The 25,574-nt window shown below is 38.7% G+C and overlaps 1 protein-coding gene across 4 annotated transcripts in view; it reads left to right on the forward strand.

The window, feature by feature from the left end:
• LOC129902407 (uncharacterized) overlaps positions 1 to 24,389 on the forward strand; it is a 49,102-nt gene extending 24,713 nt beyond the window's left edge. For 2 of the 4 annotated variants that reach the window (XM_055977634.1, XM_055977636.1), the window contains 5 exons: positions 7,120 to 7,185; positions 7,277 to 7,343; positions 8,529 to 8,617; positions 22,200 to 22,326; positions 23,581 to 24,389. In XM_055977634.1, the coding sequence (XP_055833609.1) occupies positions 7,120 to 7,185; positions 7,277 to 7,343; positions 8,529 to 8,617; positions 22,200 to 22,326; positions 23,581 to 23,676 (445 nt within the window). In that variant the 3' untranslated portion in view covers positions 23,677 to 24,389. Of the gene's footprint in view, positions 1 to 7,119; positions 7,186 to 7,276; positions 7,344 to 7,534; positions 7,595 to 8,528; positions 8,618 to 22,199; positions 22,327 to 23,580 lie in introns of those variants that run through there. The other 2 variants (XM_055977635.1, XR_008770095.1) reach the window with 2 other exon arrangements.
• The last annotated feature ends 1,185 nt before the right edge of the window (positions 24,390 to 25,574 follow it).

Below are 25,574 nucleotides of genomic sequence, written 5' to 3' on the forward strand. Positions count from 1 at the left end.
AATAATGAGGATGAATGCTCGCAATAAAACCAACAATGAAGATATAATACCAATTCAATGGAATGAACAAAAGAGCTCAAAATCTCCAAAACTCAGTAAATCATGGTATACACCCATACATGGCAAAAATAGTGGAAGAAGATCATTTTAAAGAAATGATAATACCATATCAGGCCCCTAACTCGGGTATTTCCAGTCAAACATGCTAGAATAATAAACTTAAATCCCTCTCTTGGGCAATCTCATGTAAAGCGTGTGAAAATATCAACTCAAACCCCTAATTGGAGAAATCTCATGAAAAATTACCCTCGAGGTCTCAAGTTCAAAACCCCTTGCCAACGAAAGCAAGGGGTTTGCCTTTTGGGTCGAGCTCGTTGCACCAGGCTTGCCTAGTGCGGGTTATCTCTCTTGTGTGGTTTATGAGCTATTGCATAGGAACAAAAGTTTTCCCCTATGCTCACCCAAAGGGTAGCGGCTGCGGGTTTTTCTTGTCATAAAAAATAGCAAATAATATCATAAAAGCCACCCACATGGGCAAAACAACAAAAATAAGCCCCCACACAGGCAAAAGTAAGCAAATAAGCCCCCACACGGGCGAAATAACAACAATAAGCCCCCACACGGGCGAAATAACAACAATAAGCCCCCACACGGGCGCAATAGCAACAATAAGCCCCCATACGGGCTTAATAACAACAATAAGCCCCCACACAGGTGAAATATATATACACAACAATTTCTAATATCTCAATCTCATACTACAATCCCATCCCATCGTCTAGTTTATAAGCATGGTTATCTACCCAACCCAATCTGAAAGAAAGATAAGCCAAACCTATCTTGAAGGCCAAAAACTTCACTTGAAATCACTCTATCAGAGCTTTTCCTCTATCAATGGCCTCGGAACGACTCCTAATTTTCAAAAATGGAATTTACACTTTAAAAGAGTTCCAATGATACCCATATTGCTAAGATCTAGAATCGGGTCTAAAATCACCCTAAAAACTCGTGAAAATAAAAAGGGTAAAATCGGAATTTTATTAAAATTCATGTTCCTTAAGTGAAAAGGAGTCTATGGGTGAAAACCCTAGTGAAAACGAGTCCAAATGAGTTATAGTCTTAGCAAAACAGTCTAGAATCGCATGATAGTGAGATAACTAGTCCATACCCAAGGTCACATCAAAATCAAGCATATCTATTTAAATCAAGTTTGCCCAAGTCTTAATACCTGAAAATGTCACTACACACCCCAGTACACCCGATCTTCCACTAAAGAATTGCTTACCTGGGTAGAGACACTAATAGGTACTGTAAGGGATTCACACACATAATCAATGCCCACCAAAAAGTAAGTAGACACATAAGAGTAGGTAGACCCGGGATCAAATAACATAGTAGTAGAATGATGACAAACTGAGACAATACCTGTGATCACTGCATCTGAGCCCTCTACCTTGGATCTACCTGGTATAGCATAGCGTAGTCTACGATCGCCACTAGTCTGAAAACCACCACGAGCACCGCCTCGAGCTCCTTGAGCTCCACCTTTGGTGCCCCTGGTACCACCTCTAGAACTTTGTGAACTACCTCTAACAACTGAAACTGGCATAGTATTAAAAACGTGTGACCTTGGCTGAACAGTAGAAGAAGCACGTTTGGGGCAATCCCTTGCCTTGTGTCCAAACTCATCATAAACATAGCAACATTAAGGACCTGAACCTTGCTGAGAATGACTAGAAGAGTCTGTGCGTCCTCCCTGACCCGAGGAACCACTATGTGCACCATGACTGGTCTGACTGCGTCCTCCCTGACCCGAGGAACCACTATGTGCACCATGACTGGTCTGACTGGACCTATGTCCACTAGCACTATCTGTGCCTTTAATCGCTGCTTGCACTGGTCGACCCCGATATCCATGGGTGCCTTGACCTGAATAATCTCGACCCATGGATGAATGACCACTGAACTGACCCTGGCGACAAAATCTCTTGACGCCACCACCCTATCTAGCATGTTGAATACCCTCAATCATCTTGGCATGGTCGATAATACTCTGAAATGTACCATCTGATAACAAAAGAGAAGTTGTGGCCTCTTGAAGATAACCGATGAATCCCTTCACCAACTTATGGATCTGCTCAAATTCAGTAGGAATACCCGACAAAGCATACCAAGATAGCTCGTGAAAACGAGCCTCGTACTCAGCAACCAACAGGGAGCCCTGCTCCAATCAGTCAAACTCATCCCTGCATTGATCAGGAAGACTATAAGGCACAAACCTCTCGAGAAATACCTCGGTAAATTCCTCCCAACTCATCATAAGGGAACCAATACGCCTATGAGCAAATGCCGACCTCCACCACTCCATAGCCACTCCCGCAAACTGAAAAGAGATGTAAGACACTTTATGTGTCTCTAAGCTGTCAGGTTGAACAACTTGTCCTAGGACTCGGTCAAGAAATCATAAGCCTTCCCCAGTCACACTATCAAAATCGAGAGGCAATAACCTGACGATTCTATCAAAACACTTTTGCTCCGAAACAAACATAACAACACTAGCAGAAATAGGTAGAGCCACAAATATTGGAGGAATGACATACTCATACTCATAATTGGGCTTGGGTGGGGCCTCACTAGATCGTTCTCGAGCAGGAGCTGCCCTCTCAAACCCGGCCTTTACCTCTAACGCGGATAGATTAGAGGTTTACAATATTTGATATGAACAACTCGCATGATAAGAAATCAATGAAAGGAATTTCCCTATTGAGCATCTAATAGCCTCTCAAAATAGGTATCAGCGTCTACGTACAGATTTGCAAGACTCTAACGGACACCCTTCTCTTTAACTTATGAAACCGGTGAACTTAGTGCTCTAATACCAATTTGTCACGACCCAAAAACCGATACCCTCAGCTTTTCACCTCTACTTTATTTGCCTTTTCATTCAAGGGCGAACATGTAGTTTGGTGGTGGATATTGTAATGTCCTATTTCGCGAGAAATTGCTTTTATATGTAAAATGACCATTTTTCCCTTCCCCTTAGCAATATCACACTTATTATGTGTTGCGGGGATGGTTGGCATTGTTCTCGTTGCGATCGGATCAGATTTTAATGGTTTTGAGCTTTTTGAATTAAGTTAAATTGAAATGGTTGACTTTGATCAACATTTCGTGATCCGAGCATCGAATGGTGATTCTGTCAATTCCTTTGAGATCGGAGTCTAGTTTGGTCTAGTAGGGTGGTTGGTTAGAGTCCGGAGACCTTAGATTGTGATTTGGGTGTTTAGGCAAAAAAAGAGTTTTTGGCCTAAAGGGGTTCCGAGGACTTATTTCTGTCATAACAATCCTTTTTTGGAAATTCAACGATTCCATTGAGTTTGAAATGTCAAATTTAGTGGGGTAGCATATTTGGTTTATTTTTATCGGATCTCAAACGAATCCTAAGGGTACGTCCGGAGACTTTGAAAAATAGCAAAATCTAATTTTGCTGGTGCACACTTTTAGCGACGGAAAAATAGGCTTTTAGCAACAGAAAATGGCTTTTAGCAATGAAATAGCTGAGTTAAAAATCTAACCGAGCCCATTTCGTATTTTTGACATTTTGGGAGCTAGGAAGATTTGTTTGAGATGATTTTTGATGCATTTTTCTCTTATTATAATCATTAGTACGCATTTCTAATCTTATTTTACTCATCTCCCAAGAATATCCCTTTCATATTTTGTGATTTCTATCCACAAAGTAGAGATTTTAAACCTCAAAGTAGAGAAATAAAAAGTTTATTGATTTGAAGGTCGATTTGGAATGTGTTTTCATTGAATTTTGGAATTTAAGTTCCTTGTATTGTGGGTAAACTGATGTTTGACAAAGGTTTTCCAAAATATCTTGTTTTAAACCGCATTTCAAATGAGATTTTTTTGGGTTTTTCCCCTGAAGTTGAAAAATGGTTTTTACTCGATTTGGACTTGTTTTCACCCATAGAGTCCTTTTCACTTGAGCAACATGATTTTCCAATGAAATTCTGATTTTACTCTTTTTCGATTTCTCTACTTTGGGATTTAAAATCTCTATTTTGTGGATAGAAATCACGAAATATGAAAGGGATATAAGAGGAAAACACATCAAAACTCAACTTAAATGGATCTTCCTAGCTCCCAAAATGTCAGAAATACGAAATGGGTCCAGTTAGATTTTTAACTCAGCTATTTCTCTGCTAAAAGCTATTTTCCGTCACTGAGTGTGCACCAGAAAAGAAGATTTTGCTATTTTTCAAAGTCTCCAAATGGACCCTTGGGATTCATTTGGAACCCGTTTAAAATAAATTAGATATGATACCCCACTATATTCGACATTCCGGACTCAATGAAATCATCGGATTTCTGAAAACAGATTGTTATGACAGAAATACGCCCTTGGAACCCCTTTAGGCCAAAAGCTCGACTTTTTGCCTAAACACCCAAATAACAACCTACGATCTCGGGACTCTAAACAACCACCCTACTAGACCAAACTCAAGTACTCGACGTTCCAGTCTCAAAGGAACTGAAAGAATCATCATCCGACGCTTGGATCATAAAAAGTTGATCAAAATCAACCATTTCAATATAACTCAACTCAAAAAGCTCAAGACCACTAAAATCTCACATCATCCCCACACCACATAATAGGGGAAGGGCAAAAATGGTCATTTCACACATAAGAGAAATTTCTCACGAAATGGGACATTACAACAACTTTGAATTACCAGAGAGTGTTGAAATGATAATTCAAAGTTGGAGTCGGAAACCAAATTTGTTTAGGATTTGGTATTTCTAAATAGGATTTTTAGTCAAAATAATTTAGGAATGGATTTTCTAGTCCTTTCTAAATAGCTAGCAACACCCATATTTATAATAGTGAAAGACCTAATTTTACTAGGACCAGAAAATCTATTCTTATATTATTTAGACTAAAAATTCTATTTAGATATGAATTAAATAAATACCAAAACCAAAACAAATTTGGTTTCCTACTCCATCTTTGAATTATCATTCCAACATTTTCTCATAATTCAAAGTTGTATACTCCTGCCTTTTTTCTTGTCATCATTGTTGTTGTATTGGAACACTTCTCTCCAATATTCAATTGTTGAAGCACTTCTCTCCGACCTTCAATTGTTGGAGCACTTTTCTCCAAATTTCAATTGTTAATGCACTTCTCATCAACCTTCAATTGTTGAAGCACTTCTCTTCAACCTTCAATTGTTGGAGCACTTCTCTCCAACTCCCAGTTATTTTTTTTCTTGGTTGTATTTGAACACTTCTCTCCAACTCTCAATTATTTTTTTTCTTGGTTGTGTTGGAGCACTTCTCTCCAACTTCCAATAGTTGATGTAGTTCTCATCAACATTCAATTGTTGGATTACTTCTCTCCAACCTTTTATTGTTGAAGCACTTCTCTCCAACTCTCGTTGATGCACTTTGTCACCAATAACCATTTTTGTTGATTCATTTGTAATCATCTTTCAATATTTTTTTATTTCATCTCTCTCTAACTTTAGAAAAGAATTTATTCAGTATATTCATTAGCCAGACGGACGACACATATTGTCTATAGCTGCCCGCCGACAGTGGAAACTTTTTGATTCTCTATCAAGATCATAGAAGCTTTGATATCAATTTGAAGAAAAAATATTTATTTTATTTAGACTAAGCATCCTATTTAGACATGAATTAAACAAATACCAAATTTGTTTACTCCAACTTTGAATTATTATTCCAACCGGGGTTAAAGTTTTAGTTTCTTACTTGGTCTAGTTATTGATTTTGATAAACTGGTAGTATTTCCATTTAGCTATTTTTTTGATAATATACAGCTTTATACATATATGTTTGCAACCAAGGGTGTGGCCCAATCATCCATGAAGTGGATGCATACTTTAGACCCTAGGGTTCAGATTCCAGCTGAGATAAAAATACTATGTTATTTCTCTCCATTTGCCTAAGCCTTGGAGGCCAGAGTAACCTATCACATATGTTGGTGTTAGGAAGCAGGTAAATGGTTGAATAATCGAGTTGCGTACAAGATGGTCTGGGCACCACTGTTATTAAAAAAAAAAAGAAATTACTTATGTACAAGTGATGAATTCATATGTTAAGTCTCTTCTATGGGAATTGTTAGCTGATTATATGAAAAAATGATGGTGCATGATGGACTGGTGAAAATGTTAATATAGCTTCAGCTCCTTATTCTTAGACAAATTTGTTCACCCTGTCTAGTCTATGCACATAAAAATTACCCTGTCTAGTCTATGCACATAAAAATTATGTTGATAAGTTCTTCATTTACTGGATTAGATAAGTCAGTAGGATGCGACTGTTTTGTCAATATAAAACACCCAACATAGGACCTATACCCAGTATTTTCAAAGGCGCGCTTAAGCCCTGAAGCGAGGCTCAAAACGTGTTTAGCGCTTCGCCTCGCTTTATGTGCGGTTCAGTGTGATCATCAAGGATCTAAGACAAACTTTTCCTTGCCAATGAGCCTCTTTTGAAGAAGTGCCACTAAACAATTGATATTTCACTTTATCATACCTTTTTTTCAATTTCTTTGGCCATATATTTGTCATTCATGTTTATAATTATTGGTCTTGGACTAAACATATATATTTGTATCTTTTTCTCCCTTTGCGCCTTTTTTCATTAAAGCCCACACTTTATTTGCGCTTTGCGCTTAAAGCCCCAATGGACCTTAGAGCTTTTTTGCGCTTTTCGCCTTTGATAACATTGCCTATACCTTATGAGATTGCCAAAGTTAATATTACATGCTTCTGCTAATTTTACCAGATCATTTTTTCTGAATATACCTTTGTACCTTTGGCATCAAGCAGCCACAGATATTTCATACATGTTTTGAATGCACACACTAAAGTGTGAAAGCAAGCGGATGCACTCAAAGAGGAATCACCACTTTTTCCTGTCTGTCAATGTATACTTGTGTGTAATATTTATTCCTAAGTACTGATTATTAGGTAATATCAGTAATCAAATGTGACATATTACAAAAGTGTTGGTGCTGACTTGTTTTGCCACTACTACATATACCACTCCTTAGTAGTTTTTAAGTCTCGTTTTTTTTTACAGGTCTGGTGTTTTGGATGTCCATAGTTTGAAAGTCACACATATTCATTGTCCCCCTCCACCTTGGTTGTGAGTAAAAGACATTTCTAGTTTAGTGTTTCTAAAGGAAGATCTGTTTACTACTTTTGTCTTACATAATTTATCTTCTTCCTGAGTGTAGGGATGACTTCAATGATTTGGCTAACTTACATTGTTTACGGAAACCTTCATGGATACCAGCATATTCTGTAAGACTTATCCTTCTGCTGCACATACTTCTTTAGTTCCCCTTGAGTTATATTAGTGCACAGTAGATTCATTTTTGTTAAGGTGGTTTTCCGGAGAAGCTATTCTGCCGAAAATAATGGTTTTTTTTTCTCTTAAAACCAGGTATATATACTTCAGATTAACTTATATTGCTGTTTTAAATTTCATGTAGCACTTGGCCATGACAAGTATTGGTATGGAGGGGCTTCTTCTCTAATCTATCTCTTTGAAGGTTGAGTGAATGAGTGAATTCAGTTGGCTGTTATAGAGGAGTGGTCAATTTTATATCCTATTTTATACAGTATAATGCATTTAATAGGAAGTCTTTTGGCATCACTAAGTACTAAGTCTAAGAGTTCCAAAAAGTGAATAAAATAAGAGAACTCATGAGAGGTAGCAACAGATGATAGTAGGCTGTCTTTTCTCCATTTCTAATTTAAAATTTTAAACTTTACGAATGTTTGACCCTAAGCCATCATGCTGATATTTTGATCATCCCCCTTGCATAACATCATGATATTTTGTTTCTATAATATTGATGTGAGAGAAACTGGTTTTTACTTGACTGCATTAAACAGCATCAGTTAATTGTGCACAAGGAAACTAGATGGAAGATACTGATATTTTGGTGAGGATTATATCTCAGTGGATTGTTTCTATGAGTCTATGATCCCCTGTTTCAAAAGCTGATTTACAGTTATGTGGATCATCCTTTTACATCTTTTGTTCTTGATTCATTTTGGGTAGGTCTGTGGGGGTGGAGGAAGGGGGAGAAAGTGCTTTATGAGTGCTGTTAGGAGATGCTGCATGCTCTTCATTTTTTGCATGGAACATAAACCTCGGAAAATTTATTTGAAGTGAAATTGATGGGCTGGTTGTTATTTACAGCTTAGCCTCCTTTATAGTGTTTGATTTATGTAAAACACAGAGACAATGGAGTAATCTTCTTTTTTGTTTTGTTCCAAGAGAGAGTTAGTTGTAGGTGTACAAGTAAATTTATCTGAGGAAATAAAATTAAAAAAATCCCTAAATAGCTATGCCTATGTATACTATATGAAGATGTGTCTAGGAACATTCTATAACAATTTACATATCTGCTTGCTTCAAGTTGAACCTTATGCTGCAATGTGAGTTCTTATGTTCTACTGAAGTTTCGTTTACTACAGATTTATGTGGTTGGATCATTGTCAAGTAATGGGCTCTATCTTCTGGATTTCTATCCAGATCGAAGCTCCCCTTGCCATGTGGATTTCAAGTAATTTTCAGTTTTCTTTTTTGTCCTTTGACATATTTACATTAGATGGCTATAGTGGACTGTTAAGGTTTTCTGCTTTTTTACTTTCACGGTACTTGATGCAGATCTTTTCATAGATTTCTTTGATGGCCATAGTGGACTGTTCTGATTTTCTGTTTTTACTTTCGACGTATTTGATGTAGATCTTTACATATGATTTCTTTTCGACTTAGATTCTTAACTGGCCAACTTGACAAAATCTGGGGGATTCAGGGTGTGTTTGTATGAAGGAAAATGTTTTCCATGGAAAATATTTTCCCAGAAAATGTTTTCCTGGAAAACAAATGAATTTTTAACTTGTTTTCTAGTGTTTGGTAAGTAAGCAAAAAAATATCATCCCAAGAGTATTTATATGTAATCTAGCTAAACACAATGGGATGGGATGAGGTGGGGTTCGAGGGTGGGGGTATAAAGATTCAGACGAGGAGGTCAAAAGGATAATCTTATTGAATCTTTTAGCCAACATTAAATACACGAACTACAACCAACTTAAGCTAAAGTGTAGGCAACTATCTACTAAACTTAAGCTAAAGTGTAGGCAATTATCTGCTCACATAATAGGAACTAATAACTACTCCTAGATATGCTCCAAAGCATTAGGAGACTTATTCAAACTATAGTGAAATAGTAACCAGAGAAATAAAATAATATTCCATGACTTAGTGAAAATAGACAGAAGATAAGATAGTTAATAACCCCTCAAGTTAGGCATGGTGTAACAATGCCTAACTTAGAACGACATCTAGTAAAGGCTGATTTAGGCAGTGGCTTGGTGAAGGTATCAACAAGTTGATCACAAGCATGAGTATGAGTAACATGAACTCGATAAGCTTGAACCTGGTCACGGACATATGCAAAATCTACATCATGTTTCATATGGGTATGAAACACTGGGTTGTGAGATAAAAAAGTAACTCCAACATTGTCACAGTAGATTGTTGCCATCTTCGAAATGGTGACATGTAACTCACGAAGTAAGTTTTGCACCCAAGTGAACTCTGCAAGTGCATTGGAGACTGATTTGTAATCTGCCTCGGTGGATGAGCAAGCCACAACATGTTGCTTTTTAGACGACCAACTGACTGGATTTGGTCCAACGAAAAGGATGTAACCTGATGTAGAGATTCTGTCATTTGGGTCGCCAACACAGTCCGCATCAACATACATATACAAATTAGAGTCAGAGCTGCGAAGGATGCGAAGTCCTGAACTCGCGGTTTCTTTGACATACCATAGTACTCTTTTAACCACTTCCAATGTTCATCAGTCGGAGCATGCATAAATTGCGACAATTTATTGACGGCATAAGCAATGTCAGGCTGAGTGAGGGACAAATACTGCAATTTTCCAAGGTTGCGCCGCTAGCGTGTGGCATCAGTAGGTGGATGGTTTCTAGTGATTATGATGTCGTCAACATAGATAACCACATAAATAGTTACAGCCAGATGCTTCCATACAAATAAAAAGGTGTCAGATTATGTTCTGAGCCCATTTTCAACAGATGTTCACGCATAGCATTATACTGCCGGGGGGGGGGGGGGGGTTGTTTGAGGCCATAAATAGCCTTCTTCAGTTTGCAAACATGTGTTGGAAATTGGGGGTTAATAAATCCACAGAGTTGAGACATAAAAACTTCTTCATCCGATTTTCCTTGTAGGAAAGCATTATTGACATCAAGTTGATAGATTGGCCAATTGTGTTGCACAGCTATAGATAGCACCAATCTTACAGTTGTTGGTTTGACAACATGACTGAATGTCTCATGAAAATCTAAGCCAGGGTGCTCGTTAACCCTTTTGCAACTAGATGAGCTTTGAAACTGTCTATTGAACCATCTACTTTTCTCTTGATCCTATACAACCATTTGCAGTCCACAACATTTTTGGACGGGTCTCGTGGTACGAGTTCCCAAGTCTGACTTCTTATTAAAGCATCATACACTACTTTCATGGCTTCTCTTCTCTCTTTTTGTTTATCAGCCTGTTTGAAAGTTACAGGTGTAGGAGTCGAATGTGTCAGAAAAGAGAGTTTTCTTTTTGGCTTGAAGATATTATTCTAGGACCTAGTTATAATACGGTTTGGGGGTGGTGGGGGAATCGGGGAAGCAGGTATAGAAGGAGAGGGATTAATTGCTTGGTTTTGGGGATTTGAACTTTGTTGGGATGGCTAGGGTGGAGGAGTGGCTTCTCTGGTGGTTATACTACTAATCGATTCTTTGGTAATTCGTGATCAAATACAACCTAGGAAGAGTTGTATGCCTACATAACTTACCTTCTGGTGGTTGTTGGGATTGCAGGTTGTTAGTTATGGTTTTGCGTCTCTGGTATCTGAGTAGAGGCTTATGTGTAGCAGTGTCCTGTGGAGAAGAAGGGGCAGGAAGCTGTGAAGAAGGAGCAAGGAGTTGCGGATTACCTGATGTCTCTGCAACTGCTGTTATTTGACCGTTGCTGTTGGAGTGAGCATCGCTAGGGGAATAGGTTGTATTGTTAGAGTTGGACTCGACAGGGATTGGAATAACTGATAGAATAGAGAGAGCAGGAGCTTGAATCGTTGTTGGACTGGCGCCTCTTTAGAGTCAACAACTTCTCAACTTAATTGGGAAGTATATTTCCGTAAATGGATGAACATTTTTTTAAAAGGGAATTCGTTTTCAAAAAATTGGACATCACGACTTACAAATTTGTTGGACTGGACTGGGTCAAAGTAGATTTGAGCATGGTGAGTCTGAGAGATACCTAAATACACACACGGGGTGGAACAGGGTTCAAGTTTATTTTTGGTATAAGGTTTAAGCCATGGGTAACAGGGACAACCAAATTTTTTTAGGGTGTTAGATCTACCAAATAATTTTTGATAGGGTGACTCATTGTACAGGATGAGAGTGGGAAGTCGGTTAATAAGGATGAGAGTGTTTGAGGCCATAAATAGCCTTCTTCAGTTTGCAAACATGTGTTGGAAATTGGGGGTTAATAAATCCACAGAGTTGAGACATAAAAACTTCTTCATCCGATTTTCCTTGTAGGAAAGCATTATTGACATCAAGTTGATAGATTGGCCAATTGTGTTGCACAGCTATAGATAGCACCAATCTTACAGTTGTTGGTTTGACAACATGACTGAATGTCTCATGAAAATCTAAGCCAGGGTGCTCGTTAACCCTTTTGCAACTAGATGAGCTTTGAAACTGTCTATTGAACCATCTACTTTTCTCTTGATCCTATACAACCATTTGCAGTCCACAACATTTTTGGACGGGTCTCGTGGTACGAGTTCCCAAGTCTGACTTCTTATTAAAGCATCATACACTACTTTCATGGCTTCTCTTCTCTCTTTTTGTTTATCAGCCTGTTTGAAAGTTACAGGTGTAGGAGTCGAATGTGTCAGAAAAGAGAGTTTTCTTTTTGGCTTGAAGATATTATTCTAGGACCTAGTTATAATACGGTTGGGGGGGTGGTGGGGAATCGGGGAAGCAGGTATAGAAGGAGAGGGATTAATTGCTTGGTTTTGGGGATTTGAACTTTGTTGGGATGGCTAGGGTGGAGGAGTGGCTTCTCTGGTGGTTATACTACTAATCGATTCTTTGGTAATTCGTGATCAAATACAACCTAGGAAGAGTTGTATGCCTACATAACTTACCTTCTGGTGGTTGTTGGGATTGCAGGTTGTTAGTTATGGTTTTGCGTCTCTGGTATCTGAGTAGAGGCTTATGTGTAGCAGTGTCCTGTGGAGAAGAAGGGGCAGGAAGCTGTGAAGAAGGAGCAAGGAGTTGCGGATTACCTGATGTCTCTGCAACTGCTGTTATTTGACCGTTGCTGTTGGAGTGAGCATCGCTAGGGGAATAGGTTGTATTGTTAGAGTTGGACTCGACAGGGATTGGAATAACTGATAGAATAGAGAGAGCAGGAGCTTGAATCGTTGTTGGACTGGCGCCTCTTTAGAGTCAACAACTTCTCAACTTAATTGGGAAGTATATTTCCGTAAATGGATGAACATTTTTTTAAAAGGGAATTCGTTTTCAAAAAATTGGACATCACGACTTACAAATTTGTTGGACTGGACTGGGTCAAAGTAGATTTGAGCATGGTGAGTCTGAGAGATACCTAAATACACACACGGGGTGGAACAGGGTTCAAGTTTATTTTTGGTATAAGGTTTAAGCCATGGGTAACAGGGACAACCAAATTTTTTTAGGGTGTTAGATCTACCAAATAATTTTTGATAGGGTGACTCATTGTACAGGATGAGAGTGGGAAGTCGGTTAATAAGGATGAGAGTGTTTGAGGCCATAAATAGCCTTCTTCAGTTTGCAAACATGTGTTGGAAATTGGGGGTTAATAAATCCACAGAGTTGAGACATAAAAACTTCTTCATCCGATTTTCCTTGTAGGAAAGCATTATTGACATCAAGTTGATAGATTGGCCAATTGTGTTGCACAGCTATAGATAGCACCAATCTTACAGTTGTTGGTTTGACAACATGACTGAATGTCTCATGAAAATCTAAGCCAGGGTGCTCGTTAACCCTTTTGCAACTAGATGAGCTTTGAAACTGTCTATTGAACCATCTACTTTTCTCTTGATCCTATACAACCATTTGCAGTCCACAACATTTTTGGACGGGTCTCGTGGTACGAGTTCCCAAGTCTGACTTCTTATTAAAGCATCATACACTACTTTCATGGCTTCTCTTCTCTCTTTTTGTTTATCAGCCTGTTTGAAAGTTACAGGTGTAGGAGTCGAATGTGTCAGAAAAGAGAGTTTTCTTTTTGGCTTGAAGATATTATTCTAGGACCTAGTTATAATACGGTTTGGGGGTGGTGGGGGAATCGGGGAAGCAGGTATAGAAGGAGAGGGATTAATTGCTTGGTTTTGGGGATTTGAACTTTGTTGGGATGGCTAGGGTGGAGGAGTGGCTTCTCTGGTGGTTATACTACTAATCGATTCTTTGGTAATTCGTGATCAAATACAACCTAGGAAGAGTTGTATGCCTACATAACTTACCTTCTGGTGGTTGTTGGGATTGCAGGTTGTTAGTTATGGTTTTGCGTCTCTGGTATCTGAGTAGAGGCTTATGTGTAGCAGTGTCCTGTGGAGAAGAAGGGGCAGGAAGCTGTGAAGAAGGAGCAAGGAGTTGCGGATTACCTGATGTCTCTGCAACTGCTGTTATTTGACCGTTGCTGTTGGAGTGAGCATCGCTAGGGGAATAGGTTGTATTGTTAGAGTTGGACTCGACAGGGATTGGAATAACTGATAGAATAGAGAGAGCAGGAGCTTGAATCGTTGTTGGACTGGCGCCTCTTTAGAGTCAACAACTTCTCAACTTAATTGGGAAGTATATTTCCGTAAATGGATGAACATTTTTTTAAAAGGGAATTCGTTTTCAAAAAATTGGACATCACGACTTACAAATTTGTTGGACTGGACTGGGTCAAAGTAGATTTGAGCATGGTGAGTCTGAGAGATACCTAAATACACACACGGGGTGGAACAGGGTTCAAGTTTATTTTTGGTATAAGGTTTAAGCCATGGGTAACAGGGACAACCAAATTTTTTTAGGGTGTTAGATCTACCAAATAATTTTTGATAGGGTGACTCATTGTACAGGATGAGAGTGGGAAGTCGGTTAATAAGGATGAGAGTGTTTGAGGCCATAAATAGCCTTCTTCAGTTTGCAAACATGTGTTGGAAATTGGGGGTTAATAAATCCACAGAGTTGAGACATAAAAACTTCTTCATCCGATTTTCCTTGTAGGAAAGCATTATTGACATCAAGTTGATAGATTGGCCAATTGTGTTGCACAGCTATAGATAGCACCAATCTTACAGTTGTTGGTTTGACAACATGACTGAATGTCTCATGAAAATCTAAGCCAGGGTGCTCGTTAACCCTTTTGCAACTAGATGAGCTTTGAAACTGTCTATTGAACCATCTACTTTTCTCTTGATCCTATACAACCATTTGCAGTCCACAACATTTTTGGACGGGTCTCGTGGTACGAGTTCCCAAGTCTGACTTCTTATTAAAGCATCATACACTACTTTCATGGCTTCTCTTCTCTCTTTTTGTTTATCAGCCTGTTTGAAAGTTACAGGTGTAGGAGTCGAATGTGTCAGAAAAGAGAGTTTTCTTTTTGGCTTGAAGATATTATTCTAGGACCTAGTTATAATACGGTTTGGGGGTGGTGGGGGAATCGGGGAAGCAGGTATAGAAGGAGAGGGATTAATTGCTTGGTTTTGGGGATTTGAACTTTGTTGGGATGGCTAGGGTGGAGGAGTGGCTTCTCTGGTGGTTATACTACTAATCGATTCTTTGGTAATTCGTGATCAAATACAACCTAGGAAGAGTTGTATGCCTACATAACTTACCTTCTGGTGGTTGTTGGGATTGCAGGTTGTTAGTTATGGTTTTGCGTCTCTGGTATCTGAGTAGAGGCTTATGTGTAGCAGTGTCCTGTGGAGAAGAAGGGGCAGGAAGCTGTGAAGAAGGAGCAAGGAGTTGCGGATTACCTGATGTCTCTGCAACTGCTGTTATTTGACCGTTGCTGTTGGAGTGAGCATCGCTAGGGGAATAGGTTGTATTGTTAGAGTTGGACTCGACAGGGATTGGAATAACTGATAGAATAGAGAGAGCAGGAGCTTGAATCGTTGTTGGACTGGCGCCTCTTTAGAGTCAACAACTTCTCAACTTAATTGGGAAGTATATTTCCGTAAATGGATGAACATTTTTTTAAAAGGGAATTCGTTTTCAAAAAATTGGACATCACGACTTACAAATTTGTTGGACTGGACTGGGTCAAAGTAGATTTGAGCATGGTGAGTCTGAGAGATACCTAAATACACACACGGGGTGGAACAGGGTTCAAGTTTATTTTTGGTATAAGGTTTAAGCCATGGGTAACAGGGACAACCAAATTTTTTTAGGGTGTTAGATCTACCAAATAATTTTTGATAGGGTGACTCATTGTACAGGATGAGAGTGGGAAGTCGGTTAATAAGGATGAGAGTGTTTGAGGCCATAAATAGCCTTCTTCAGTTTGCAAACATGTGTTGGAAATTGGGGGTTAATAAATCCACAGAGTTGAGACATAAAAACTTCTTCATCCGATTTTCCTTGTAGGAAAGCATTATTGACATCAAGTTGATAGATTGGCCAATTGTGTTGCACAGCTATAGATAGCACCAATCTTACAGTTGTTGGTTTGACAACATGACTGAATGTCTCATGAAAATCTAAGCCAGGGTGCTCGTTAACCCTTTTGCAACTAGATGAGCTTTGAAACTGTCTATTGAACCATCTACTTTTCTCTTGATCCTATACAACCATTTGCAGTCCACAACATTTTTGGACGGGTCTCGTGGTACGAGTTCCCAAGTCTGACTTCTTATTAAAGCATCATACACTACTTTCATGGCTTCTCTTCTCTCTTTTTGTTTATCAGCCTGTTTGAAAGTTACAGGTGTAGGAGTCGAATGTGTCAGAAAAGAGAGTTTTCTTTTTGGCTTGAAGATATTATTCTAGGACCTAGTTATAATACGGTTTGGGGGTGGTGGGGGAATCGGGGAAGCAGGTATAGAAGGAGAGGGATTAATTGCTTGGTTTTGGGGATTTGAACTTTGTTGGGATGGCTAGGGTGGAGGAGTGGCTTCTCTGGTGGTTATACTACTAATCGATTCTTTGGTAATTCGTGATCAAATACAACCTAGGAAGAGTTGTATGCCTACATAACTTACCTTCTGGTGGTTGTTGGGATTGCAGGTTGTTAGTTATGGTTTTGCGTCTCTGGTATCTGAGTAGAGGCTTATGTGTAGCAGTGTCCTGTGGAGAAGAAGGGGCAGGAAGCTGTGAAGAAGGAGCAAGGAGTTGCGGATTACCTGATGTCTCTGCAACTGCTGTTATTTGACCGTTGCTGTTGGAGTGAGCATCGCTAGGGGAATAGGTTGTATTGTTAGAGTTGGACTCGACAGGGATTGGAATAACTGATAGAATAGAGAGAGCAGGAGCTTGAATCGTTGTTGGACTGGCGCCTCTTTAGAGTCAACAACTTCTCAACTTAATTGGGAAGTATATTTCCGTAAATGGATGAACATTTTTTTAAAAGGGAATTCGTTTTCAAAAAATTGGACATCACGACTTACAAATTTGTTGGACTGGACTGGGTCAAAGTAGATTTGAGCATGGTGAGTCTGAGAGATACCTAAATACACACACGGGGTGGAACAGGGTTCAAGTTTATTTTTGGTATAAGGTTTAAGCCATGGGTAACAGGGACAACCAAATTTTTTTAGGGTGTTAGATCTACCAAATAATTTTTGATAGGGTGACTCATTGTACAGGATGAGAGTGGGAAGTCGGTTAATAAGGATGAGAGTGTTTGAGGCCATAAATAGCCTTCTTCAGTTTGCAAACATGTGTTGGAAATTGGGGGTTAATAAATCCACAGAGTTGAGACATAAAAACTTCTTCATCCGATTTTCCTTGTAGGAAAGCATTATTGACATCAAGTTGATAGATTGGCCAATTGTGTTGCACAGCTATAGATAGCACCAATCTTACAGTTGTTGGTTTGACAACATGACTGAATGTCTCATGAAAATCTAAGCCAGGGTGCTCGTTAACCCTTTTGCAACTAGATGAGCTTTGAAACTGTCTATTGAACCATCTACTTTTCTCTTGATCCTATACAACCATTTGCAGTCCACAACATTTTTGGACGGGTCTCGTGGTACGAGTTCCCAAGTCTGACTTCTTATTAAAGCATCATACACTACTTTCATGGCTTCTCTTCTCTCTTTTTGTTTATCAGCCTGTTTGAAAGTTACAGGTGTAGGAGTCGAATGTGTCAGAAAAGAGAGTTTTCTTTTTGGCTTGAAGATATTATTCTAGGACCTAGTTATAATACGGTTTGGGGGTGGTGGGGGAATCGGGGAAGCAGGTATAGAAGGAGAGGGATTAATTGCTTGGTTTTGGGGATTTGAACTTTGTTGGGATGGCTAGGGTGGAGGAGTGGCTTCTCTGGTGGTTATACTACTAATCGATTCTTTGGTAATTCGTGATCAAATACAACCTAGGAAGAGTTGTATGCCTACATAACTTACCTTCTGGTGGTTGTTGGGATTGCAGGTTGTTAGTTATGGTTTTGCGTCTCTGGTATCTGAGTAGAGGCTTATGTGTAGCAGTGTCCTGTGGAGAAGAAGGGGCAGGAAGCTGTGAAGAAGGAGCAAGGAGTTGCGGATTACCTGATGTCTCTGCAACTGCTGTTATTTGACCGTTGCTGTTGGAGTGAGCATCGCTAGGGGAATAGGTTGTATTGTTAGAGTTGGACTCGACAGGGATTGGAATAACTGATAGAATAGAGAGAGCAGGAGCTTGAATCGTTGTTGGACTGGCGCCTCTTTAGAGTCAACAACTTCTCAACTTAATTGGGAAGTATATTTCCGTAAATGGATGAACATTTTTTTAAAAGGGAATTCGTTTTCAAAAAATTGGACATCACGACTTACAAATTTGTTGGACTGGACTGGGTCAAAGTAGATTTGAGCATGGTGAGTCTGAGAGATACCTAAATACACACACGGGGTGGAACAGGGTTCAAGTTTATTTTTGGTATAAGGTTTAAGCCATGGGTAACAGGGACAACCAAATTTTTTTAGGGTGTTAGATCTACCAAATAATTTTTGATAGGGTGACTCATTGTACAGGATGAGAGTGGGAAGTCGGTTAATAAGGATGAGAGTGTTTGAGGCCATAAATAGCCTTCTTCAGTTTGCAAACATGTGTTGGAAATTGGGGGTTAATAAATCCACAGAGTTGAGACATAAAAACTTCTTCATCCGATTTTCCTTGTAGGAAAGCATTATTGACATCAAGTTGATAGATTGGCCAATTGTGTTGCACAGCTATAGATAGCACCAATCTTACAGTTGTTGGTTTGACAACATGACTGAATGTCTCATGAAAATCTAAGCCAGGGTGCTCGTTAACCCTTTTGCAACTAGATGAGCTTTGAAACTGTCTATTGAACCATCTACTTTTCTCTTGATCCTATACAACCATTTGCAGTCCACAACATTTTTGGACGGGTCTCGTGGTACGAGTTCCCAAGTCTGACTTCTTATTAAAGCATCATACACTACTTTCATGGCTTCTCTTCTCTCTTTTTGTTTATCAGCCTGTTTGAAAGTTACAGGTGTAGGAGTCGAATGTGTCAGAAAAGAGAGTTTTCTTTTTGGCTTGAAGATATTATTCTAGGACCTAGTTATAATACGGTTTGGGGGTGGTGGGGGAATCGGGGAAGCAGGTATAGAAGGAGAGGGATTAATTGCTTGGTTTTGGGGATTTGAACTTTGTTGGGATGGCTAGGGTGGAGGAGTGGCTTCTCTGGTGGTTATACTACTAATCGATTCTTTGGTAATTCGTGATCAAATACAACCTAGGAAGAGTTGTATGCCTACATAACTTACCTTCTGGTGGTTGTTGGGATTGCAGGTTGTTAGTTATGGTTTTGCGTCTCTGGTATCTGAGTAGAGGCTTATGTGTAGCAGTGTCCTGTGGAGAAGAAGGGGCAGGAAGCTGTGAAGAAGGAGCAAGGAGTTGCGGATTACCTGATGTCTCTGCAACTGCTGTTATTTGACCGTTGCTGTTGGAGTGAGCATCGCTAGGGGAATAGGTTGTATTGTTAGAGTTGGACTCGACAGGGATTGGAATAACTGATAGAATAGAGAGAGCAGGAGCTTGAATCGTTGTTGGACTGGCGCCTCTTTAGAGTCAACAACTTCTCAACTTAATTGGGAAGTATATTTCCGTAAATGGATGAACATTTTTTTAAAAGGGAATTCGTTTTCAAAAAATTGGACATCACGACTTACAAATTTGTTGGACTGGACTGGGTCAAAGTAGATTTGAGCATGGTGAGTCTGAGAGATACCTAAATACACACACGGGGTGGAACAGGGTTCAAGTTTATTTTTGGTATAAGGTTTAAGCCATGGGTAACAGGGACAACCAAATTTTTTTAGGGTGTTAGATCTACCAAATAATTTTTGATAGGGTGACTCATTGTACAGGATGAGAGTGGGAAGTCGGTTAATAAGGATGAGAGTGTTTGAGGCCATAAATAGCCTTCTTCAGTTTGCAAACATGTGTTGGAAATTGGGGGTTAATAAATCCACAGAGTTGAGACATAAAAACTTCTTCATCCGATTTTCCTTGTAGGAAAGCATTATTGACATCAAGTTGATAGATTGGCCAATTGTGTTGCACAGCTATAGATAGCACCAATCTTACAGTTGTTGGTTTGACAACATGACTGAATGTCTCATGAAAATCTAAGCCAGGGTGCTCGTTAACCCTTTTGCAACTAGATGAGCTTTGAAACTGTCTATTGAACCATCTACTTTTCTCTTGATCCTATACAACCATTTGCAGTCCACAACATTTTTGGACGGGTCTCGTGGTACGAGTTCCCAAGTCTGACTTCTTATTAAAGCATCATACACTACTTTCATGGCTTCTCTTCTCTCTTTTTGTTTATCAGCCTGTTTGAAAGTTACAGGTGTAGGAGTCGAATGTGTCAGAAAAGAGAGTTTTCTTTTTGGCTTGAAGATATTATTCTAGGACCTAGTTATAATACGGTTTGGGGGTGGTGGGGGAATCGGGGAAGCAGGTATAGAAGGAGAGGGATTAATTGCTTGGTTTTGGGGATTTGAACTTTGTTGGGATGGCTAGGGTGGAGGAGTGGCTTCTCTGGTGGTTATACTACTAATCGATTCTTTGGTAATTCGTGATCAAATACAACCTAGGAAGAGTTGTATGCCTACATAACTTACCTTCTGGTGGTTGTTGGGATTGCAGGTTGTTAGTTATGGTTTTGCGTCTCTGGTATCTGAGTAGAGGCTTATGTGTAGCAGTGTCCTGTGGAGAAGAAGGGGCAGGAAGCTGTGAAGAAGGAGCAAGGAGTTGCGGATTACCTGATGTCTCTGCAACTGCTGTTATTTGACCGTTGCTGTTGGAGTGAGCATCGCTAGGGGAATAGGTTGTATTGTTAGAGTTGGACTCGACAGGGATTGGAATAACTGATAGAATAGAGAGAGCAGGAGCTTGAATCGTTGTTGGACTGGCGCCTCTTTAGAGTCAACAACTTCTCAACTTAATTGGGAAGTATATTTCCGTAAATGGATGAACATTTTTTTAAAAGGGAATTCGTTTTCAAAAAATTGGACATCACGACTTACAAATTTGTTGGACTGGACTGGGTCAAAGTAGATTTGAGCATGGTGAGTCTGAGAGATACCTAAATACACACACGGGGTGGAACAGGGTTCAAGTTTATTTTTGGTATAAGGTTTAAGCCATGGGTAACAGGGACAACCAAATTTTTTTAGGGTGTTAGATCTACCAAATAATTTTTGATAGGGTGACTCATTGTACAGGATGAGAGTGGGAAGTCGGTTAATAAGGTAGACAACATAATGGCCGGGAAAAGACCCGAGTTCAGGTGGTAAGTATACTTCATAAAGAATGGTTTTAGCAGTTTCAAGAATATGATGATGTCGACGTTCAACTATGGCAACACGTTGTAGTGTATAGGGAGGCGAAATTAAGCTTTGAATGCCACGTTTCTGAAGATAGGCTGAAGACGAATGAACTCACCCCCTCCGTCCGTATAAATTGAAGAAATTTTTGTTTGGAAGAAATTCTCTACTAGAGGATGAAAGTTTGGGAATATTGATGCAACCTCACTTTTATTTTTAAGAGTATAGTATTGGTCAACAAAACTGTGGTTCCATCAAGATGTCCATGAGTTGATGCCCATTTAGTAGCATCACAAGTTGTGCTTTCCATGTTGAGAAATTGAGGTTACTTAGTGGTTTAAGAGGTAACTGAGCAACAAGATTAAGTTGCACCACATGAGTGGTGGCAGAAACTGCAGAACTGCTGGCAGCAGTAGCATCAATAACTGGAGCCATAGATGAAAAAGCTTAGAGAGAATGAAATGGATCCAACTCGGTGGAGATTATGGGAGCTCTGATACCATATAAAGATTCAGATGAGGAGGTCAAAAGGATGATCTTATTAAATCTGTCAGCCAACATTAAATACATGAACTACAATCAACTTAAGCTAAAGTGTAGGCAACTATCTGCCCACACAATAGGAACTAATAACTACTCCTAGATATGCTCCAAAGCATTAGGAGACTTATTCAAACTATAATAATGTAGTAACAAGAGATAAATAAAATAATATCCTATGACTTAGGGAAAATAGACAGAAGATAAGATAGTTAATAGGAGGGTGGGATGGTCAAGGGGTAGGGGTTGGGGGCGTTGGGTGAGTGAGGAGGAGACAATGAACTTTGAATGTCACTTATGGAACTTGTTTTCTTACTTTAATTAGGGAAGTCATTTTCCTCATTTAAAAGAACTTGCTTTCATAGAGAAAATGTTTTCCAAAAATTATTTTGACCAACTCCATACCCAACACACCTTCAATGTTGTTCATTTTGCTTTGAGAATATGACTTATATGGGTATTCTTCTTATAGTGAAGAGATGCAAGAGCTTTACAGAGTAAAGAGCCAGCATAAGCAAAATCAATTCATTCCAACAACTGAAGGTGTTACTGCATGTATTACTCATCCCTCAAGTGGAACCATTGTGGTAGGAACAAAGGTCTGTATACTGAGATTTACCTTACCTGATGGACCTTATTTTCTGGTCATGCACAAAATACTTCTCTCTCTCTATATATATGAAGCCTTTGTACCTCATATCATTTTATCGCAGTCTTTTTGTCCCAGTTTGTATTACATTAGTTCTATTTTGATATATTGCAGAATGTTTTTCTATCGATAATGAATGTTTTTCTTAGATGGCAAACTTTCACTGAGCCAGTTCTATAAAAAGAAATTACAAGTTGTGCAACTCCCTTATCATGTCTAACATTGCATGTACATCATTTACAAGAGGCAAGTTGCACCAAAAATCTAGTAAAGTATCTTTGTTCAAGGCTAAGTATGTTTGTCCTTCTGCCTTAAAAAAATCAACTGTTTCTTCCAAGCTAAATAGTCCTCTAGATGACGTGTGGTGTAGTGTTCCCAGTCTTCAGGTACTTCTTGTTCACTCCCTTTCTTTCTAGCAATGCAGTAGGTCTAAAGTGGAGTTGGATATGGACCACCGAAGGCCAAAAATTGCGAAAAAACATGCACCAAAGCTGAAATATGACCTTGCAATGCATAAAAAGATGGGACATGTTACTTTACATTTATCAAAAATAAAAAAAAGATGGCAGATGTCTTCAGGATATTCTTCACATATGTTGCAGACTGTTTTACACCATGCCATTTATTATGTCTTTTATATACCACTCCCAAAAGTTTCAAGAATTTCAAATAATTAATCAAATTAAAATTTGATGTTATGTTTTCTGTATTGGCAACCTTTAGTCAATCTTTATTTTAATGTTTACTTCTACTATTACATACATAATACACAAGTCAATGATATTTCGAGAATAATGAGGAGTCCAAGCACCCACCAACCCAGCAGACGAGGGACAGTCGCAGTCCTGTCACCTTTCTTCAGTTTCTTGTGAATCTTCATGTGCTTTTTCAGATGCAGTTCCTTTGGAGGCAGCAACTGCTTTGTCTGTATGAAAATGAACCTCCATCTCTTTACAGTCAAAAGCCTAAGTTACTCCAAGACTGTTTCGAAGGGATCACAATTTTAAAAGAAATGAATAAAATTGAAATGCTTGTAGTCTCTGGAAACCTCTTACAATCATTGTCTAACTTATTGCTTATCTTGTTAAGACAATGCTTTTCTCTAAACAGCATGCTGGGAAACATGTAACTAGTAGAAATCTACATATCAAATTGATTCTAATTTTCCGTTCTAACAAGTTATTATATTCTTCTATGGAAGCAGCACTCGTCGCTCCTGGTGATTTCACAAACAGGCAAGTCATTTCAAGGTACATATGATTCTCCTTGCTTTGAGGACAATCTTAGAAGAACCAGCTAAATCTCGCTCACATGCTTATACCATCTACCAAACTAGAGTTCAGTGGCGCATTCTAACAAGTGCAGCAGGAAGATATTGGTGGTGCATGAGCTTTAGACTATGTGCAAAGTTTTTGTTAGAGGGCAAGGGTTCAGACCACATATTTATTTGGAAGTGTACAAAGGAGTATATGTAGAGGCAGGTGAAGATTGCTCCGTTTGCTTTGTGTCTGAATCATGTAAGAATCTATTGTCAGAACATATTGTCTGATCTGAGCAATGATTCACTGAAGTTGATTTCGACTCCAGCTAAATCCTTCAGCAAGTGAAGGAGGTGATATGAATACAGCCTTCAACTTAATGCTTTGTGGAGGCGTAAGTCATAAGTAGTGGTTGCAACCGTATCTACACTGACTGACTTAAAAATTCTAGATTGTCATTGACATTTTTCACTTCTCAGTTTTCATTGTATACTTGGTGATCATTCCTTTGCATCTGTAGCATGCATATCCCTTCATTATTGTGCTTTAGCAATGGTATTGCTTGTACATCTTCCAGGAGTTGTACCATCCACATTATTCTCCTGCTTATCATGTTAGAATTATGCATCCATCAGTTTGTACAGGGTTAAAGATTTTACGAATAATCCTCTTTTTTTGCCAAAATATATTATTCTATTTTGTACCAAGTTAATCCAACTTTTGGACTGAAAATGGAAGTGATTATGCTTTTCAAGATGAGACTTTACAGCATGTAGGGTAGTGGTTTTACCTCTATACTTTTACTAAATTCTCCCATGAGGAGGTTCATTTGCCCTTGTATTCTTTCTCAGAGCCTGCAATTCTCAGTGCCCATGCAAAGTGAGTTCACAACACTTAAACGAAAATAACCGGATGTTATGCTGGACTGGGTTTGCATAATCATTCTTGGGGTGAGTTAATAATTTTGGTGGCGTAAATAGGATATTGCCAAGAGCTGTTGGCCTCCTGTTGTGACAATGGAGAATTTTCACATATGGCAAACCTTTTAAGCATAATTACTTCATAGTTTCCCTAATTACATATAGTGGTAAACATAAAATTTGTCATTATACAAATATATACAAATGTTGTAGTGAATTATACAAATTTTATAACCATGAATTATTTGTATACCCAAATATACAAACACTTATATACATATGTATTTGTATATCTTGTAAGTGAGATTGAGAGAGAGGAGAAGAGATGCGAGCGAGATCGAGAGGGAGGAGAGAGGTGAGTGAGAGGCGAATTGTATATGTATATCTGTCGAATTGTATATGTATATTTTTCAAAAAATTATATATATGTAATTGGTATACATATGTATTTGTATATTTGGTAGGCAGTATTGAGAGAGAGGAGGAGAGAGGCGAGTGAGAATGAGAGAGGGAAGAGAGGGGCGAGCGAGAGACGAATTGTATATGTATATTTGTTAGAAAAATTGTATAATGGTTACTGATATACAAATATATTTGCCATATCGCGTAAATAGATTGTTATGTTTGCTATGAGCCGTAATTATTTTTAAATTATACCCTAAACGCATAATATAGTAGTAATGTTTGTCATACTGCGTAATTTTTCATGTGGCAATTCGTCTTGTCAATGGGTTTGGTTTGTGATAGGGGTGGGAATTGAGCGAGTTGGGTCAAATTTGTGCAGGTCAATCCAATCTAACTTTACTTGGGTCAAAATGGGTTGGAATGAGTTATAGAAGGGGTCAAAACCCAATTTAACCCAATTTTACTGAGCTTATTTATTTTATTTGTTCTTTAAAATATTTTAATACCTAATAAATTTATTTTTTCTTTATTATGACTATATATAACACATCAAATTAATTTTTTTTTACAAGATTTCTCATGATTCAATTTGAGTACATATCAATCCAATTTTT

The sequence above is a fragment of the Solanum dulcamara genome, chromosome 9 (assembly GCF_947179165.1).
Source record: "Solanum dulcamara chromosome 9, daSolDulc1.2, whole genome shotgun sequence".
Lineage (NCBI taxonomy): Eukaryota > Viridiplantae > Streptophyta > Magnoliopsida > Solanales > Solanaceae > Solanum > Solanum dulcamara.